Below are 20,928 nucleotides of genomic sequence, written 5' to 3'. Positions count from 1 at the left end.
TTATATGCCTGTGTGGTGTGTGTGTGTGTGTGTGTGTGTGTGTGTGTGTGTGTGTGTGTGTGTGTGTGTGATTTGTGTGTGCCCCCCCACCCCCACCCCCACCCCGCCCCTCCTCACCGCTGGGACGGAGCTCATGTTCATTTGCTGTGGGTGATTCATGGGTGAGGCAGCTCGGGCTCCCATTGGTGTCTGTGATATCTGGGCATTGGGCAGAGCCATGTGGTTGAACTGGTTGATTCCTGTACAGAAGAGCAGACCACAGTTTTCAGCAATGAACACACACAACTCATCAAGAAGTGCAGAAGCACCACACAATGCCATGACAGTGTTGAAGGTTTTGACCCTCTTTTTTTCTTATACATAAACTTTCAGTTCATGTTGAACCTTTACATGTTCATTTATCTGTGACTGTGTTCTGCTTCACTGAAACACCTCTTTATTAAGATATCCTGATAAATAAGCTCAGCATTGCTCCTTTTACCTTAATTATCTTTTCTGCTGCTCTTTATATTTATGTTTCACATTGTTGGTCTTTACAACCTCCTTTATTATTTGTCGTTTCTTTTATGTTTTGCTAGTCTTCTGGTGCCTCTCTTGCTTAGTAATGTGACTTTACCAGATACGTTGAATGCTTTGCTCTGCATTCTGACTTGTAGTTGTTTTAATTATCTCATTGTTATCTGAAAATTCTACGTGCAACATGCAACATCCAAGATGTACCTTGTGAAACCTGCATGCGATTCATGATCTGATTTGGCATGTTGGGTAGAACAGGTCCATCTATAAAAGCAAAAAGAAACAACACTGAACCAAAAGACAAACTGAAAAATAACATAACTGACTAATTAAAAAAATAAAGTTATTTATTCTCAACTTTATACAAGAATATAAAAAAATGTATAATGGATATAAGGCAAAATGTATAAAGTCTTTCTTCGTAGAATGCAGAATTTTATATTGTAATACATTTTCTGGAAATTCAATTAAGAAAGGCAAACACCATCTACGGATAGACAAATCAATGAAATACCTGACAAATCAAGAAACATTATCACGATGGCAATATTTCACACAGTGGCCTTATGCAAGCAGAGCTAATAAAAAGAAAGGTCTACCTTACAGCAATATAGCAAGATCTCTTCAGGTCCCCACAAACTGTCTCACAGCATGTATCATATCAGTATGACCCAACCCCAGCTGGGTAATATATTAACTTGGGCCTACAGCTTAACAGCCAACGATAAATTCTTTTAATTCTTTCTTAATAACTAAGAAAAAAAAAAAGGCGAAACTGCATAAAATAATACGAACTTGATGTGTGTCAGAGACATAAATAGATACCCAAGGTTCCTTAAACTGTTTAAAAACCGATTATTTTAGAGTAACCTTTAAAATAATCTGAGATTTTACCTAAAACTCTATAAGTTTAATAAATATTGCACTCACTCTGCGGCCTTGGGCCAAAAGCATTGGGCTGGGGGAGGCTCGGCTGCTGGGCCCCCTGGGCGGCCAAAGGTGCCTGGTTGATGATCTGCTTCTGTAGCCTTGAGCGCCTCTTCTCCTCCAGTTCCTTTTGGATTTTATATATTTTCTCAGCCAGGAAGTGATAGTACTCATCCTGGGGGAAGAAAAGGGAAGATAGTAAAGTTGACAAAAATAAATAAATAAACGCAGCGTTTATTTTGTGACTCTGCTAATAAACTTTGTTTTTGTGTGTGGCCTTGATAAGGTGAGCCATTTAAGGTATATCCGTAATTGAGGTCTGTTTCAAAAACCTACCCGGCTGTTAGCTGACTCGTACATGTCCCCCTCCACCTTTCTGGCATAGGCCACCAGGTTCTCCATTCGTCTGTCCTTCAAAGCTGCCGGGTCAGGGGTGGGGAATATGGCTTGTACTCTGCCACAGAGGAACAGGATTTGCAGCAATTAATATTTCAGGCAATTTCTACTAGTATAAGAGGGTGACTAAGGAGACTAACAAGCATTATCCAACTGTTAACATATCTCCAGCAGGGGTATGCACTTACAGTTTGTGTACGAGGTGATTGCGCAGGTCCTGAGTGACATGCTCATGCCACGCTTTCCTGGTGCCCGTGGCAGAGATGGGTGCTGCTGTGGGTAAGTTGCCCATTGAGCCCACAGCTGTGCCGTCTGGCAGCAGCTGACTGGAGGTGGAACAGGAGGATGGTTAGAAGGTACAGCTTTTATTTCTGTGTTTTTAGTAAAACATCTCTGTCATAATAGTGTCCAATATAGTAAACCTAATTTAAGTTTTCTGCAACTGAAAAAACAACAAATTCAAGGTAGTTGTTAGCACGGACTGACTTGTTAGTGTTGAGTGTGTTGGGTAGGGAGTCTGCGTGCAGGTTTGTCTGGTCTGAAGTGGTCACGCCCATTGTCGCACCTCCAAGAGCCATCTGGTTACCTGTAAATACAGAAAGCTGTGAGCAAACAGCACCGCCTCAATTTCAAAATCGACTGAAGAGTCCTCTTATACAACAAAGAACATAGTTTGACTTGATCAATAGGCAGCTTGACAACTAAAACAGTTTTTTTAAATACAATTTCAAAACAAAGGCAAACGCACATAGCTTGATTTATTTAACATAAATCTGACAGAGCACCCAATATCGGACGGTTTGTTAAAGTGCTCATACAAAAAGCTGGAACAAAATCGGCCCGGCTGAAATTACCAAGTGCATTGATGGATCTCATCTGCTGCGAAAGCTGCTGTTGTTGCTGGGCCTGTGCGTTCTGTGTGCCTGCTGCCTGTCCTGGGCCCGGGGCCTGCTGGGTCTGGGCCTGTCCAGTGGCCTGGCTGCTGTAGGGCAGCCCAAGTGCCGCATAGGCTCTCTGCATGGAGCTGGGGTCTATGGGGGTTGAGGTATTGATGGTGGGAGCACTGGGCTGGCCCACACCAACTGAGGACATGGGGTTCTGGAGGCCTGCATTAGGAGAGCTCAGCATGGCTGGGGAAAAGAGCAGACGGGACAGTCAATCAAAAACACTCAAATACAATCAAACTGAATATACTGTTAGCAGTACTTACAGCACTTCCTCTAATGCTGCACCATCTACATTACATAAATAAAATGTTGAAACTGTGTGCCAAGCCCAATAAATACGAAAAAAAGTCAGTTTTGGTGGAAGGACAGCAAAGATGTATACTTAAAACAGGTAGTACACATGCATACACACACTGACCTCTGGCAAGATGAAGTCACATGGCATCATGATACAGTGAGAACATTTTACAACGTAAAGTTAAACGCTTTAAACAGCAGTGAACTGAATTCATGCATAAATCCCTTCAGGGGACAGAACATTAGCATATTTTTTCAGAGTTCAGGCTTTGGTTGGGCTAAAAAAGCTCTTAGTTTGTGCAAAGACAAAAATCGGAGGAGGCAGAACAAAGAAATACTGCGCTCTGTTTGTGTTGGCAGGAGAGACAGAAGCCCCGGCATCATGTTCTTTAACATGCAAGCCAAACAGGGACAGATCAACACAGGAATGCTGTAAGTGATGATAAATGCTGAGCAGAGTGGTGAAGTAAAGAAAAAAAACCTGAGGGGGAACAAAAAAGCAAAAGAGAGTTTAAAAGGGCATAAAAGAAAAACTGTGAGCCTGTGACATTTACATGGAAAAAGTGAAAACGAAAACAGAAAGAAAAGCAGTTTAAGTATGAAGCCCAGAGAGTGTCACACTCAGCTCTGTCCTAGTGGGGAGGAGCAGTAAACAGCTCAACAGCCAATGGTTCAGCAACACACCTCTAGCACATGCTCTTCGTTTCCTCCCTGTCTCCCTCCATCACACTCCTATACCTCCTGTGTGTCAGATTACAAGCCCAGCAGGACCACACTCTTTTTCGTCAAGTGCTTTTAGACATTTTAGATGAGCACAAACTTAGAAATAAACTGCCTGACTTGCCTGAATGGCAAAACATACACACATTCTACATACAAATACCTTTAGCTGGTTTCAGGAAAGCAACAAGCAGGCCTCATTATTTCTATGGCTGTCACTGCAGACTATTAGAGCTCCATATACCAAAGTAAGATCCTGTAATGACGGAGATAAAGATTGAGTCCTTGGTAAGACAAACCCAGAGCTTGCAATGTCTAGATGTCCTGCTTAGTCAACACAGTCAAAGGAAGTAATGCAGCCTTGTGTTTGGTGTCCGTGGTTATGTTGAGCAACTTGACAATGGTTAAGCGACAGTGGGCCGGAGCCTGCTACTTGTACTTACGCTGCTGGGTGCGCTTGTCACTGGCATTCTTCAGCGGCAGGCAGACGGGACAGTCGTGTCGTGTGCAATTTTTCCAGTGGGAGATGATCTGTCTGGAGGACGCACAGTGAGCCACTGCAGAGAAAAAGAAATGGAGCGAGAGCAACAGGGTTAGAATCTTGATGCTGACAGTTTGCCGTATTTTGTCACAATTAAGTACTCAACACTAAGGATGGACAACATCCCTGGAAATTTGTCTCCATTTACTGTGGTAATAACAAACAGCTGAAACTCTCCTTGTTCTTGACACCTTGGACTCAATTACTTTTTCTTGTTATTAGTGCTGTCAAACGATTAAAATATTTAACCGCGATTAATCGCATTAATATCATATGCATTAACTCACAATTAATTGCACATTTTTATCTATTCTAAATGTCCCTTGATTTCTTTTTGTCCCATTATTTTTTCTCATTTTAATGCTCTTATCAACATGGAAAAGTGGATCGGCTTGCTTTGTGCAAATGTTGTTTTTATGGAAAAATCCTCCATTGTCGCCTGGCTTTGACGAGGGGGGCGGAGAATTAACATCAGCTGTGTGCTTGGCCATCAAGTGGTATTTCAGACTGGACGTGCTGCGATGATAGCTCAGTTCACAACGACATAACACACAGATCACTTTGGTCTTGTCAATGGAACCATTTGGCAACTTTTTAAAAGTAAACTTTCCATTCAGAATATTATTCTCAGTTTATAAAGAACTCACAAAAAGAACGCCAGCACACACTGATAGAAAGTAAGTTGTTGTTACTATGAGTTAGATGTGATTCATTCTTTTTACCGGTTTTGGTAAATTTGTAAGTGATTGCCTGGCCTGATTAAACACGGTTTCCAGGGAAAGTTTGTTTTTAATGTAACCTGGTTGAAAACCAGTTTTATGAAAATGAAACTATATGCAAAATAGTGAAAACATGGACTGTGCATTCAGCTCAAAACTAGGACAGAAAGGATGGGTCCTAGTGGTGTTGTAAGAAAAAGGCAATACGGACATAAGCAAATGTATAGGAAATGAGACAAATGGACAGCCAGAGCTAATGAGAGAAACTAGAGAAAAGAAATGTGTTTGCCCAAAACTGGCAGATCTCAAGTTCAGCTCACTGCACTCATTTCCACTCTTGGAAGGCCGTTGGTTGGCCCAGTGGAAATGGAACCTAAACTGTATTTCCTGGTGCGTGGCTGAACAAACAGAGGTGTTTCATTTCATCTGTGGCCAGACTAATGTGCTAGTAGCTAATCTGACAAGTAATCACAAAAATCACCCTAGCTAGCTGCCTGGCACAATTACTACAGGGCTTCAAGCTTCAAGGGCTATGCACAAATAAACACAATTAAAATTTATTATCTTTGTAAGAACGCCAATACTACTGGCAAAGACTCAAACATAGCAAGGCTATCATGTTGATAGCCTTTTGTAGATTCAGTATGCAGTGATGAACAAAGGCCTCAGATTGAGGTCCAAAGCCAGTCCATGCACTAGTCATATCGCAGACGCCAGAGTCCCTCAGGTGAAAAAGAACTAACAGATATCAGAAAAATCTGATATTTTAGAAATGATTCCTGCCTGTGTTAGGGAACAACATCTCTCACCACGGTTATTTCAGTGGCACCATAAAGCAGAGATTCTGAGCAAGAGGAAATGAGCTGGCATGCAGGGAACAGAGACATAGACCCCTTCACACTTAACACACCTTGGCCTCTGAGCGCATTTGGCTTGAAATGTAACTTAAGCATTCAAGTCCAGGGCCAGAGCAAAAACACAGAGCCAAATGTAAATGAGGGGAATTGGGGAAAATGCTGGTGCTGTAGAGGTGGGCGATATATATTGTTTGCCATAATATCGTCATGGTTGTTTTGACGATGTGCAAATTTCCATTATCAAGTATTTAAATTACTTCGCCAAAATAATTGAAACGCACGCAGAAACTCCTCACATCCACTTAATGCACGGTGCAGCAACGCTCACCGTGTATTAAGTGAGCTCAACGCTCATGTGATCACATCATGATGATCACATGACCTCTCGCTAGCATCCTCCTTGCAACAATTTAGCAGCGCGTTGTGATGGTAGAGAGAAAATGCAAGTCCCTCCAGTCCCCGAAACTACCGGTACTTCAGATGATTTAGTGCCGAGATGTGGGTCTACCTCGCTGCCAGAAGAGCGCTTCAAGTTGAAATCTGTTCAACTTTTAACACCGCTGGGCGCTCGGAAAATGAGTTTTTGAGCACTCTCAGCGCTAAAAACGTGTTGGGTGGACACAAGCCCTAACTCAGACAATTCCAATCACATTTTAAAGGATATCGACTGATTATCGTTGTCGCCAAAATCCCCAAAAATAACGAGATATTATTTTTTACCCATATCGCCCACCCCTATGGTGCTGCCACAGGAAGGTGGGAGGTAGGGCCTGGAGGATCCAGAGCAGACAAGACACAGACAATTTCACCAATCCAGAGAAAGAAACTGGTGGAAGGAGGAACAGCAGACCTAGATCACAATGTCACTGTGGACTGAAGGTAGAAATTCCCCATCGTGCCAACTTGTGTATATGTTATCAACATTTAATCTTGACTGCCCACTATTAACACCCAATGTCCGATTCGGGGAATCCCAATCTATGTCGATGCTATTTTCAAGTAGTCCCCCCCACTAATAATGTTATAATGAGTATATCATTGCTTGCTTGTTTTACATAATGTGTTATTTTCACCTTCTATTTTCTAAATGTGAAAGGTATAAAACCCATCCAGACTAAGACTAAGAAGGTTGTATAAACATTGGGCATGTAATACTTTATACTTATGTAATAGAACTACACAATTTTGCCCAGAATGACAACATTTTTGAAGGACTTACCACAACTTTTGTATTGTATTGTGTATGTATCTGTTTACTTTCTTAGGATGAACACTGTTTAACAGCTAAATGAGTTTATGGTGTCCTACCCCTTTATTAATGTGACTACAAAGCAGCAACATCTCAGTCTGTAAAAAGGAGTGCTGACTTCTGCAAACTTCTCAACACCAGGAAATTGTCAATTTGATTTCATTATCTGATTGTTTCAAATGCTCCAACTCACCCTGGCAGGACTTGCCAGCCTGGCAGTGGGTCATGTGGTTGAGGACGTTCTTCATGGTGCGGCAGTGAGGCAGGGCGCAGGCCCTCACCTCCCCGTTGGCCTGCTCCCGTCGCTGGCACTTGTGTGCATGAAGCAGCAGGACCAGCTGCTGCTGGATCAGCTTGCGCTTCTCTGGGTCGGCTGTGGGGCCTGCCGAAGGCACTGCCACACCTCCACCGCTGGCCAGTGGGAGCATCGCCGTCTGCTGCTGAGGCTGCTGCTGGAGCTGCTGCACAGTTGACAAAGAAAAATGCAGACAAATGTCAATGTTGTAATGGGTTTAAATAATGCCTTCAAACTCTTTTTGCTGTACTGTGCTGTCAATACCACAGTTATAGACGTACCACCTTTTCAGCTGAAACCCTGCGTATATGGGTAATCTGTAATGTTGCTGATCAATTCACGTCCAAATCTTGACATCTCAGTGCAAAGTATTTGAGCTCTATATATTGTGCTACAAATATGCATACAATTTAAATGCACAACACAGTAACTATAAAACTGCAACCCGAGCTTATCTACACACTTAATGGCTGACTAAAGTAGTGTGACTACTCCTCTGGTAACGTCAGACCAAAGAGGCTTGCAATGGTAACTTTCTGAACCATCTCTGGTTACAAATATATTTGTGTAAGTGGGAGAAATATTGTACTACTGACACTGGGAAACTTGAGTTTGTTTATTTGCAGCATTGCATGTATTTTTAAATGAGGAAATCCACAATTATTTTAATGGCACGACTGTTATTTTGTTGTTGTTACTGTATAATTCCTGCCCTGCATTGTAACTTATTACGTCATGGGCAGACAACATGATGTTAAGCTGGAGATATACTTGCTGTTTAACCATGCAGAACGCTACACAAACCAACAGTGCAAACGTACCCACGACACACAAGGTTGCAATCATGCGCATGCAAACGCGTAGTTAAACACAAGTAAATCTCTTTCACCAGTGTTGAATTCCACAGAAAGAGGAGATGCAAATCTGTCTTGCAACCAGAAGCGAAGGTTTTTTTTTCACTGCCTTGCTTGCGTAGAAGAAAGTAAAGGGAGGCAAATATTTTCCGATGTAGATTTTGTGTGTGTGTGATTGTGCTCTTATGCAAGATTTGATTGGCTGCATCAAATTAAGGTCTCTATCTATGTAGACTGATAACTAACAGTATTCTGATTTACCATCAAAAAAACCCCAAAAATATATATTAATTTCTCCCCTTTGTTTTTTTTTTTTTTTTGGTTTTCTCGAAGGAGAACACAGGACAAGTGATTTATTATTGCAGACATGGAAGTTAATGTCTTAACTGTAAGTTAAGGTCTGAAAATGTGTAACAAGCACTAACCATATTTGGCACACTAGTGACAGCGGCCCCTTTGAGCTCACTGGGGAAGGGTGGCAGGCTGTTGGCAAGGGCAGCCTTGTTCTGGAGCTGCTGCTGAGGGTTTAGCTGCTGGCCGGGCCCTGTGGCACCTTGACCGTAGGGCTGGGCCCCAAATGGACCCCCATTGCTGCCCAAGCCCATCTGGAAAGACAGACAGATGACAGAAAAGTTAATAAAAATTTAGCAGCATTATTTTCGTAGAATGACAGTACAATCTACTTTAAAACTCTGGAGCCTGTAGAGTTTGATTGAGAGCTTGGAGTGTTAAAATATATATTAAATATGAAAATGCTCATTGTCAATAGTCATTTACATCTGACTAGTACCTAACTAGCAGCTAACATCTGTCTGAGAACGATGTGGTGCCACCAGTTGACTGTTTCTATGAATAAAAGAGTCAGCACTGTTTACTACATTTTGAATGTCATGATGGATAATGATTAACTTGGGGGTCATTATTCAACTACATTTGTCAAAGCACCACCAATGTGCCAAGAAAGGTTACACTTCATTTCAATGCCAATTTGTCACTACAAGACCCCTATGCCAATACAGACCCCATCATAGCTGTGCCAGGATAACTGTGCCTGGTTCGGTCTAAACCAGCCCATGTTCTGGCACCATGACAGCTCAGCATGACACCAGCTATTGGCAGGCAGTACTTCTCTAGCCCTCAACTACAGAAACATTTCCAACCTTTTCTCCCGCGCCTCCCTGCTCTTCTTAAGCTATTTCTTAGTAAGGTGTAACCAGTGGAACATTGCAGCAGGTAGGTTAGAGAGCCACCATGTAAAAGTGTTTCTTCTGTTTGCCACTTTGAGAGTTAATAACTTGGCAGCAGGGCTGGGTACCAAACTTACTTTTACTTTTATTACTTATATGGTACTGAGCGTATTGGTTCAATACTATCGAGTATTGAAAAATGCCTTGTCAGTACCAAATTCTGATTCCTAAGTAATACACCTCATCAGCTTCAGTGCGCCAATAAGCATGAAGCAGGGTGTCTAATGTTCAAAAGTAAGAGGTCACTGACACTATTCCCTTCTTCATTCCCCTTTCTCTTCTTCCTCAGAATAGATACAATGACATATTGCCATTACAGTTTGACAGTTATTTATATTTTTTTATGTAGTCCAATACTGTTCAAATATTCCATCAGTTTCTTAATTTCTTAGGTCATTTGAAGTGAGTAACTGCACCGTAATGTAATTGTCTTTTATTAAAATGAATTGCATAAAGTTGGTATTGAAAAAACTATTGTTTAGGAACCGGTATCAAATTCAAGGTATATGTATGGGTATCTTTTTTAAATGAGGTTTATCAGCTAATTAGGGCTCACAGATGAACTTCCTGCACTCGGTGAGACAATATGTACTATTGTAACTATTGTACTAGTGTATATGTAATGATACTGGGGTAGCTCTGCCTTTATTACCTATGGTTGTATTAAGAAATTGGTGCCAATTCTGAAAATCAATGAGCAGGACTGCTTTATAGCAATGTGATAGGTACTTAAGAGACAGGTTGTAGACATCAGGTTGAATTTTATTTATGGCTCCTCAGTGGAACTTCCAGAAAAGTTACCATCACAATATATATCATTCTGACAATAAGAAATTTCACATACTGTGACAGAGTAGAGTAATGGAGTTTACCCACATCACCTGCTCTAAATAACTGCATACATAAAGTTGAGGGAATAAAATCCTTGTTAGCGCTATGCTTTACACACTGATCAACTTGCTGCTACTCTCTCATCCACAAAGCTGCTGGGAGACCAGACTCCGCCATGCCAGGCCAGGCTGTATCCCCTCAGGCTGTTGACACCGCTCCAACAGACCAGATAAAAAAGACCCAGCTGAGACGACCAGACACTGGCAGCCTTTCAACACAGCTGAGCAGGCGGACACACACAGTTGCTCACACGCACCAACCCCCACCCCCCCGCTTCACTCTTCCCATTCAGTCCTCTGCTCTCTGACACACTCCACACATTGGCAGGCAGGACAGTTGCCAACTATCATCTCACCACTCCACTGCCAGGCGAGACTATTCAGCTGAGCTTCCCTCCCTCCCTCCCTCTTCCTCATTGCACTTGCCCTCTGTCATTCTAACTGATTAAGTGGTTTACAATACCCGTCTTTCCCTGCGTGACTGACAGGGCAAACAGCCATCCAAAGAGCCAGAGAAAGTGAGGGGAGTGTTCATGTGAATACAATAACAAAGGCTCACGGGGCGGGAAGGAGTGACAGCAGCCGCTAACTAACACAAATGCCCAGAAAGAGATTTACACCCCACGATTAAAGCACAATAGAGGAAGCCACACACAAAGACTGGGTCTAGTGTGTTTTTTCTCTCGAGGTGTCGGTGACATAATAATCACTGGAGAGCAGTTAAGCTTACCACACACACACACACACACACACACACACACACACACACACACACACACACACACACACACACACACACACACACACACACACACACACACACACACACACACACACACACACACACACACACACACACACACACCTCTTCCTGCAAATGATGACAGTCCCCTCACAGATTCTTCTACGTCAGCTTTTAATATTTCTTGTGGTTAAAGAATGCGTACGTACTCTATGTCAGAATGAATCTCAACACGCACATTCACGATCTCTCCCAGTCCTTTCACAGTAGCTTGCAGCATGTGTGTGTGTGTGTGTTGTGGTTATGGACCACTTCAGTGTCTTGGCTCTGGCACGAAGCTAGTGAAATAGATGGATTCTTACTGATTTCCTGTGAAACCACATTGGTGGCAAGCTAACATGTAAGGGACCAATGAAACTAAGTCCCACATACACACACAAGCATTATTTAGAGTCCCAAGAATAATCTTAACAATGACTGAGCAGTTGACTGCACTGTCAACGTTAGCTCCATGCCAAAAGTGAGAGAATAGCTAAAAGTGTGGCGTGTACATTTCATTTTTATTATTATTGAAAATGGGGGGGGGGACTATAGAGCCAATAGAGCAGTTTATATATACACCGATGCATACAGCACACATGTTAAAAAAAAAAAAAAAAAAAGGGAGCACTTAATTTTGAGTGTTGGGGGTTTTCAGTGATGTTACTTATCAATGACCTTTAAAAGCTTTGGTGTGCTGCTGTTTTGAATGTTCCAAGTCATTTGAGACAAAGTGTGTGTGGTGTTATTGTCAGCCATGGAACTTTTCCACTCTCATTACCTAGCCAATTGAAAGATACATAAAACTTAGCAATTATCACATACTCGAAAATTAAAAATGAGCTACTGTCTGAAAACCTCTTAATGAGGATATCTGAAGTTTCTTGACTGATTTGAAATTTCGGCATGAGCCTGGAGCACATAGTTGCCTAAAACCCTCGCCAGACCAATAGATGAGAGACAGAACAAGATCATTTTGAATGGCATCATCAAGCTTATTAAGTTTGTCTGTCTGGAGTTTGTGCCCTTCCAAATAGATCCCATTCATTTGTTTGAAATGGTTTCCACTCATCCGCCATCCACACATTCTATGAATAACAAATTAATAATTCTGTGCAAATAATGAGTAAGAGCCAACAACATGTATGCTTCCATACATTGTCCCCTCAGAATGTGCATGCATGAGGACTATACTTAAAGACTGGGATAGAAAATTGGCATGTGACTCGCCTTGTTCATGTTGCCTGCTTGCTGGGCTGCACCAAGGGTGGCGTGAGCCCCCATCTGTTGCCCTCCCTGGGTGAGTGTCTCTGCCAACACACTCCCTGCTCCTCCTGATCCTGGTGTGGGTCCCTGCATTGTGGGTCCCTGGTACTGCATACCTGCCACCCCCGCTCCCCGTCCTCTCCCAGCTTCAGGTCCGAGACCACCATTCATCACCTGCCCAGGTTGGGGCTGCCCTCCCTGGGCCAGGAGCCCACCATGGCCTTGGCTATTGTTAATCATGGCTTGGTTGAAGCCTGTTGTGTTCAAGGCCATGGTTGCAGTATTATTGTTATTGTTCTGCCCCGCTACTCCAGTTGGTGTTCCTGCTTTTTGGGCCTGGGGGGACGGGTGGTTGTTGGGGGAGCCCTGGCTAAGGGGGCTCTTTCCCAGCGGTGTGCCCAGCTGAGGCCCCATACTGCCAGGCTGAGGGCTAGCTGAGTTCATTCCTGCACCTGTGATACTGGAGGCGCTACCTGCTCGAAGGAGCTCTGAGAGCTGCTTGTGCTTGGCGGCCGCATCCGGGACGCCACCGCCGCCAAGGCCTGCCGGGGTACCACCTGGCCCACCAGCTCCAGGTGCTGCTCCACCATTTGAAGGCATCCCACCCATCATGCTTACATCTCCTCCATTAGGGATCAACTCATCTGGAAGGTCATTCTCCAAATCATCCCAGGATAGTGACCCCAGATCTAGGAGAGAAGGAAGAGGAAAGAAAAACAAGATTAATTTGATCAGATTTTAGATTATTTTAACAGATTCAACAATTTGCCAGGAATATTCACTCTTCTTATCCACGCTGCCTTGGTAGTCTGTCAAATAAGCCAGTATGAGATTAAATACATTACATAGTACATTTTTCTCCATGTACCACAGGCAACTCAAATCACAATTCAACAAACATAACAGTTGGTGTCAAAAATCAAACAAATACCCTCTTACTCCTCAGTTGAGCCTCCTTCTCAGTCCAAATGTTTAATTAATTAGCAAACATGCTAACTGGTGCTGCTTTATGGCCTTATCCCTACAGCACATGAGAAGAAACAAGACGCGTGATAAGAGCATCGCTACTGGCTGACAGACACAGTGTGACAACCGAGAGAATCCAGCAGCACTCTGGGTTCCTGCTGGGCTGTGGAGGAAGATTTGTGTCACACCATCCAGAGGTGTGAGCGTAATGCTGAGACCCCAGGAAGCCATGATTTATTTGAGATGAACTGACTAAGAGAGTGAGAAGAGGTGTGTGCGCATTCGGGCTATCCTAGACCAAGAATACCACCTCTCTGGCTAATCAATTAGTGAGATTAAAAAAAGTCTTATATGTGCTTGTTTAGTTGGGGCAGGAGTCAGCGACGTTTACTATCAAAAGAGCCATTTTTCTGTCTGTCTGGACTCACAAAATATATCTGTGCCTTATAATTTTAATTTCTAAATGAGGCATACCAGTAAGCGAGCAGTGTTGGTGATGAAGCAAACAAATCTGTCCACGTACTATGAAAGTCCACAGCTAACCTAAATATGGAGAAGCAAGACTAGTAGGCACCACTATTGAGGTTTGGCAAGAGGAAAAGTGCCCGGTCAGGATGTAACATATGATGCACATTTTAGTTGACAAAATATTATTTGGTTTGGATTCAGTGTCTAATGGCTACTTTAAAATCAATTATAAATGAAAATGTTAAACAAAAAAACCTGAGAACTTTATTCATTTACATATCATTTTTAGTCAAATCCACAGGGAGCCATTGGAGAGGGGCTGAAGAGCCGCTTGCAGCTCTGGAGTTGCAGATTGCCTACCCCTGAGTTGGGGGATGTCACCATTTGACTTTGGTGTGCGAGAGCATACTGGTTTAAGGTAGGCATAAGGTAGTAGAGTTTCTCTTGAGTGGTAGTGTTACTTTCAAAACTAAACTTAAGTGTACAGCAGACAACTGTGATCACAACCTGCATGGCAGTAGTGGATTTCAATATGATAAGTCACAGTAAAAGGTGTTGCCATGGCTTGACTTCCTGACATTTCAGAAGCATGTTAACACTGACTCTGTAATCAAAAACACCCGTCACCTGCAGCTCTTTACTTAACAAGACCACCAGTGGTTGGTTCCTGTTTTACCACTACTCTCTTTGCAATATGGTCCCTTGCAAACACATTTGCCAAATTCTTATTATCACTGAGTAATAGCAAGCCAGCTGAAAAAGCCTTTCAATTAGTATGGTACAGTATATGGGATATTTTGCATGTGCAGGTCGCGCAGGCAGGGAATAACAGCTTTTCTTGAAATGATAGCTTTTTAACCTATCCAGTGAAATCATAAGCTTAAAGCTGTGTTCAGAATGGCTTCAGCTCCCCCTCATTCATTTAAGCATGGGTGCCAACACAGTGCTCCATCAGTAAAACACTGGGTCAAAAACCATTGAACTCATAATTTTGCTGGCTCACAACGTCAGCATCATAATCTGGTCAGTCAAATACAAACGTTATACTAAAATGAAACGTCCTAATTCTGATTTCCAACTAACTCAGTTTATCATGTAAAACAGCACATTCTTATTTTTTTTAAAAAGGGTAGTTTACTTTAATTTGCACAGATGAAGGTACTGAGAGCTGAGCAATGCACTTAATCCAAGACATATCCAAATCAAATCAAGCTCATTAGTTATTAACATACGATGAACAGGGCCTTGCCTTAATGCTATAGGATAGTAGAGGACAGAACAGAGCAGACAGAGTGGGGCAGTCACCCTCCCATCTGTCGTCTGCTGCTGCTGGATGTCTTCATTGAGATTCAGTCGGAATCCAACCTTTAATGAGGGCACTTGGCCTACGTACTTCCCTGAGTAAACACAGCCTTCCAGATCTGCCACGCCAGCCCGCTGTCTGTCCCTGGCATCAGGCAAGCAGGTGCTCCATGTGGAGGAAGCTTGTTTAAGGCTGAAGGGACCATCCATCTTTCCCTCCCTCGCTCCTCTCATCTCCTCCTCTCTAACCAGCAGCCAGAGCAGCAGCATTCAATTCAACCGAATGCACTCAAGCCTGGCCCTGCATTCATTTTTGAAAGGACACACACACACACACACACACACACACACACACACACACACACACACACACACACACACAAACAAAGGTAAAGTGTGCAACCTTGCCCCCAGGCTCCTTGGCTGGAGACCAAAAATGCAAAGCAATGTTTTGGTTAGGTAGCGCCTCATGCAGTCAGGGAACCCCAACCATGGGGGGGCACAGATTTTAAGTACTACCCTTCTCTTCCTGCAGGCTTTTTTTTTTTTTTTTCTTTCTCCTGGCTTTCATTTGTTTCCTATTACTCCTTCTTTCTTATGCTCATTCAACCAATTATCCGCCTTCCTTAACTGACTGATCGCCACACTGCTCTCTACTTTATTTTGTGTTATATTCCTGTGGCTCCCGTCTGAGTTGGTGGCTATAAATACACCCAAAAGCAACCCCAGCAGCAGTCCAGACTGGGGAGGTCTGTCATCTTGCCCTAGGGCAGTGTGTCTGGCCTTAGAGAGACAGGTGCAGCATGGCTGCCTGGTCTTCACTTTCTGTTTACTATCACAGAAGGGAAAGCAAGAAAGCCAGTTAGTTCTGGGAAGGTAGTCTATGCTCTGCTTTTTCAACAGTACTTTATGGGTCCTTGGATTGAGTAATAACATCTGAAGTTGGAAGGAGGTGTTGGAAAAATCTGATGAAAGGCTGTTCAGTTATGGCAGGGAATTAGGGCTGTAGCCAATCAAAGAAAATCTTGGTCGACTGAAATTCTACCTACTCTTCAACCAATCAATTGGTCAGTGGGGGAACAAATCTGTATATTATGTCTAGGTTAACTTAAGTGCTCTCTACCTGGATAATCAAAGTTACTGCCAAGCAAATGAATTCCTGCAGTTTGACATTTCTTTTTCACATGTAGCTGTATGTATGCAGCTTCAGGACATTTCTAGTACATTAAGTAAATTTACATACAGCAGCAACACACTCAGTCACGCACACACAGCAAAACGAGCTTCTGTACAGTGACAACAACTACTTTCTGTTTTGGTTTTTGAGGCTGATCACGAGAAGCAGTATAGGCCAATATAGATCACCTACACCTCTGTCTCAGACACCAGCTGACCCACCTGTGCTCTCTGTGTCTGCTCCATTACTTTGTTAGTCACTGGTAAGTTTTAAAGGGTCGCCCAAGAAAAACAGCTTGTGTTTTGAATGTTTCACAGCTTTGCAGAGATCGCAGATCAAACTAATTACAGCTAATATCAGTCAACTGATCAATCGGAGCACCTTTTTAAAAAATAAACTTTGCTCAGGTCTCTGGTCTACTGTAGAGATTGTTGTTGGTTATTTGACACTGTACGAGTTAGTTTGCAGCTGAGTAAATGTTCACTAAGTTAAGCCCTGTAGTCTCCAAGCTGCAAGTTAAGGTTGTGGAAACTGTGACAATTATTAAAACAGGACCACATTTTTTGAGTTAAATATGTTTGAACATTATTTTCATATATAAGTAGCAGAGGACGCTATCTACTTTTGGCTTTACTGGTTTTACGTCCTACGTCACTTGTGTCAGTAGCCATATGAAGGTACAAAGACATTGCACCCGCAGGCAAAGACACTGAAATCGAAGCTGCGCCATCCGGTTTAAAATCGGAAGTTTGACAGCTCTTTGGCTTCCTTAAGTCAGAAAATGAAAAGGGCAGGATGACAAACAAGACATGGGAAGAGATATGAGGCTGTTTTCTATAGCTCACAGGGTTATATTTTCAGTTTCACCTTCATAAGGAAAAGGAAATATAAATAGTTTAGCTGTAATTGCAGTCTTGGCATGCTGCAATAACCTGACAAAACTAAAGAGATTTAAAAAACACAAATTGCCAACCAGTCAGTGAGTCTACAATCTTGAGCCTGTTCAAAAGATTGTCATTCCAACAAAAAAATTACACCAAATGCTTGTCATAGAGCTGTGCATCTCTCCCTTCTAAGACGATCCAATATGTAACTAGATGCACTGACTACGATATGATCCATAGACTATGCATTTTAATATGGAACAATTTGGTGAGATACGATGCGATACCATGCATCTGAATGTAGAATAAATAAATGTATATAAATATGATAAAACTTACTGCTGAAGAAAGTCAACAAAGAAACATATGGTATTGAATTGGTATTGAGAATCGTGGAATCGTGACATGCCTACCATGGCATATTATCTATTTTATTCCCTGAGAATTATTTATTCCCCTTTAACTCTTTGCTCCACAATGTTCACCAGCTAACTTTGTTTGTATCCAGTTTGGTGCTGAGCAGGTAGCGTACAGCAGGTTTTTGGTGATAATTCTCTGTAGTTTCAAAGCTAATAGTAACCCCTTTCACATTTTTTTGCCCTGCCAATTAACCTATTGTTATTATCAAAAAATTGATTATAGCCGCTTTATCTTCTCCTCTTATCCAGCCTGCTCTCACTCCCAACTCTTCGACTCTCTCCGTTTCTCTGCAAAATGCTAAAACGAGTCCCTGACCGTAAATATAACAGGCTATATACCTACCATACTCTGACTATTTTCTTTTTTCAACGCCAGTTCAACTATCCTCTTTCCCCTGATGTGTCATCTCTAACAGATTAGTTTAACAGATCAGATGAGGTTAATTAGTAGTTAGTGAAATCAGCTGGGACAAAGATGACTCTTAAAACTAGCAGTGGCATTAGTGCAGGGAGAGGGAGCTGCCGCCTGCTGGGGCAGCAGCCCCAGCTGTAGTGGCATGTTGTATAAATGATAATTAGTTTAACCAACTATTTCTGGTATTGACTAGCAAGATTAGTAATGTTTAACAGACTAGTCGACTAATCACGCACATCCCTAGTCGAGTCACAGATGCAAAAAATTTAATGTTTATAATAAGCCTAATCAAGTCTGTCCAAAGCAGCTGGACAGAACTGTGTTCTTTAGCCAAGTGCTTTAGGACAGATAGGAACTACTAAAAGATGTTTTGTGTTTTTCATATAAAAAAAGAACTGCGGTGGAAAATGTTTCCACGGACACGAGTAGCATAAAAACAATAAAAAATGAACTCATGCTGCAAACTAAGCCAGCTAAAAGAAAAAGAGGACGTTGTTATAATCGCTTTACAAGGGAGTGGGTAGGTGGTGACACACCACCCTCCATCTTCCCTTGTTTGCTCCGCTGCTCCCCCTCTATTTCTCAGGGTTTTTCTGGTTGCCCGCAGCAGAAGCATAAATGGCTCCATTAGCGGCTGCGTCATGAGCTTACTTGTCTGCCTGACTGAAGGTGCCATTTGCAAGTGAACATTTGGGTATTTGTAGGGGGGTTCACTGACATGGCCATGACTGACACATGGAGATGAACTAAGATCTCAGTAAGTCATGTACTAAATATTCACAAGTGGGAATGGAGATCTTTTTTTCTTCTTCACACAAGCCATACGCACGCCTACTCTGGTGTGTCACACACACACACAACACACACACACACACACACACACACACACACACACACACACACACACACACACACACAACACACACACACACACACACACACACACACACACACACACACACACACGTCTCTCTCTCTCTCAACTTCCTTCAGCAGTAACTTTTATAAAGTCATTCCTAAAAAGCACAACTCACGTTCAGTATTTTTTCACCTGCGATTCCATTTTAATAACAGCAGGTGAGCCACATGTGAAGGAGGCTCGTTGTTAATGATGGAGAGTATCATTACAATCGAAAATAATTCAATTGAATTAAAAAACTTCATTAGAAAATCAATGTTTGTAAATTAGGTATTTGATTTAAATGACTCAAGCTGAAGCTATCAACTCATTAAGTAAGTTATTATTGTATCGATTAATCAGATAAAAAAATACTTTTGCTTAATTAAAGCTATAGAAGAAACAGAGCAATAATAAATACAAAATGTAAAAAATAATATGCGTCTTTCACATTATTTTCAGCGTTTCCTCTAGGATTATTTTCAGCAGTGGAGGAAAGGCTTCTGTTGTCCCCCCACTGTACTGGTAGTGGAGTATTTTCAAACTCTGGTATTAGTACTTTTATTTAAGTAAAGGATATGATCCTTCCTCCACTCACAGACTAACGGCCCCTTTGTGTTACCAGCCGAGCCTTCCCCTTTAAGAAAGGTGAGTTTGTGGGTAACCAAACAGTTTGCTGTAGGAAACGACTTTTTCCCGGCGTGTGAGGGATAGTAACTTTACTTTAGTCAGCCATGAAGTGTGTAGTTAGGTTCAGGTTGCAGAATAATTTACTTAAAAGGATGTGTGTTGTGTTTGCTGAAAGGCTGCTCAATAAATCGAAATTTGATCATGATTACGATTTTGGGGCCAAACGATTTCAAAACTAATAAAATCGGGGTGAAACGATTTTTTCATTTTCTGTTGTGCAACGTTGTATAGAAAAAAGCTGTGTCCCAATTCAGGGATGCAGCCCCTGAACTGGGACACAGCCACAGTCTGCGTATTTCACGCATGCGTATTTCCGTCCCTCCCCCACACCATGCACTGCACATGAGTCAGTCACGTTGTTTTCGTTGGAACAGGTAACGCGCAACGGTAACAGGTAATTTCAAATGTTGTGGCAGTGCACTAAAATTTGAGAACACAAATTGTTTTTCCTATGGCTTATCTTCTGTGTGTTATTTAATTTAACTTTTTGTAGAGATCGCAAGAGTGCACTATGACTGTCAATGTAAAAAGGAGACTTACAAATGTTTATGGGGGAAGGAAAGAGTAACTGAGGACTTCCTTGCAAAGTGTTTTTGACAAATGTCCAATAAATGTTTCTGACGTTTAAAAAATAATCGTTTCAATAATCGTGATTATGATTTTTTCCATAATCAAGCAGCCCTAGTTTGCTGCCAGAAAATAAATACGAAGTCCCTGTTTATGTAACGTTACTGTTATTATGGTGTCTTCTTGTACTGTTTACAACTGAGTTGGTCCAGGCTGTGAACAGCTAGTTAGCTATCTAGCAGATATGAATCAGGATAATGGCAAAATTAAAACGGTCTAAATTGGAGGTAAAACATTTCTGAGCTGTGGAGCTGGATTTTAACAATGAATGCACAGACTGCAAACTTAACTACATGAAAACACAGTACAGACACACTACAAGCATATATGCTTTACCACACTCATAATTATGCAATCACCTCTCATGGGCTACATTACATCCCAAAATGGGACAAGGAACTCAAACCAGGTTCTACTCCAAAAGGCAAAGGCCAAATCTCAGGGTAGAAGGGGGCACACAGCCAAGCTCCAGGCGTGGCGGTCAACAAAGAGTGAAAGACAACTCTTTTTACACAGTAATTTACAGCTGATGATAGTATTGCCCAGTGCTGTCCCACGGGGTGCGTTAAGTCCCAGCTGT

General features: G+C 42.2%; 1 protein-coding gene across 1 annotated transcript in view; it reads right to left on the bottom strand.

The window, feature by feature from the left end:
- The window catches only part of crebbpa (CREB binding protein a), a 42,846-nt gene that overhangs the window by 16,142 nt on the left and 5,776 nt on the right, over positions 1-20,928 (bottom strand). Inside the window, 11 exon segments of the mRNA XM_051386693.1 lie at positions 118-239; positions 721-780; positions 1,447-1,618; positions 1,780-1,897; positions 2,028-2,165; positions 2,326-2,425; positions 2,694-2,969; positions 4,247-4,360; positions 7,363-7,630; positions 8,744-8,923; positions 12,467-13,191. Coding sequence (XP_051242653.1) covers positions 118-239; positions 721-780; positions 1,447-1,618; positions 1,780-1,897; positions 2,028-2,165; positions 2,326-2,425; positions 2,694-2,969; positions 4,247-4,360; positions 7,363-7,630; positions 8,744-8,923; positions 12,467-13,191 — 2,273 coding nt within the window.

This window comes from Dicentrarchus labrax, unplaced genomic scaffold, assembly GCF_905237075.1.
Source record: "Dicentrarchus labrax unplaced genomic scaffold, dlabrax2021, whole genome shotgun sequence".
In the NCBI taxonomy this organism is placed as follows: domain Eukaryota; kingdom Metazoa; phylum Chordata; class Actinopteri; family Moronidae; genus Dicentrarchus; species Dicentrarchus labrax.
The sequence above is the reverse complement of the archived record's forward strand: the minus strand, read 5'-3'. Positions and strand labels throughout refer to the sequence as shown.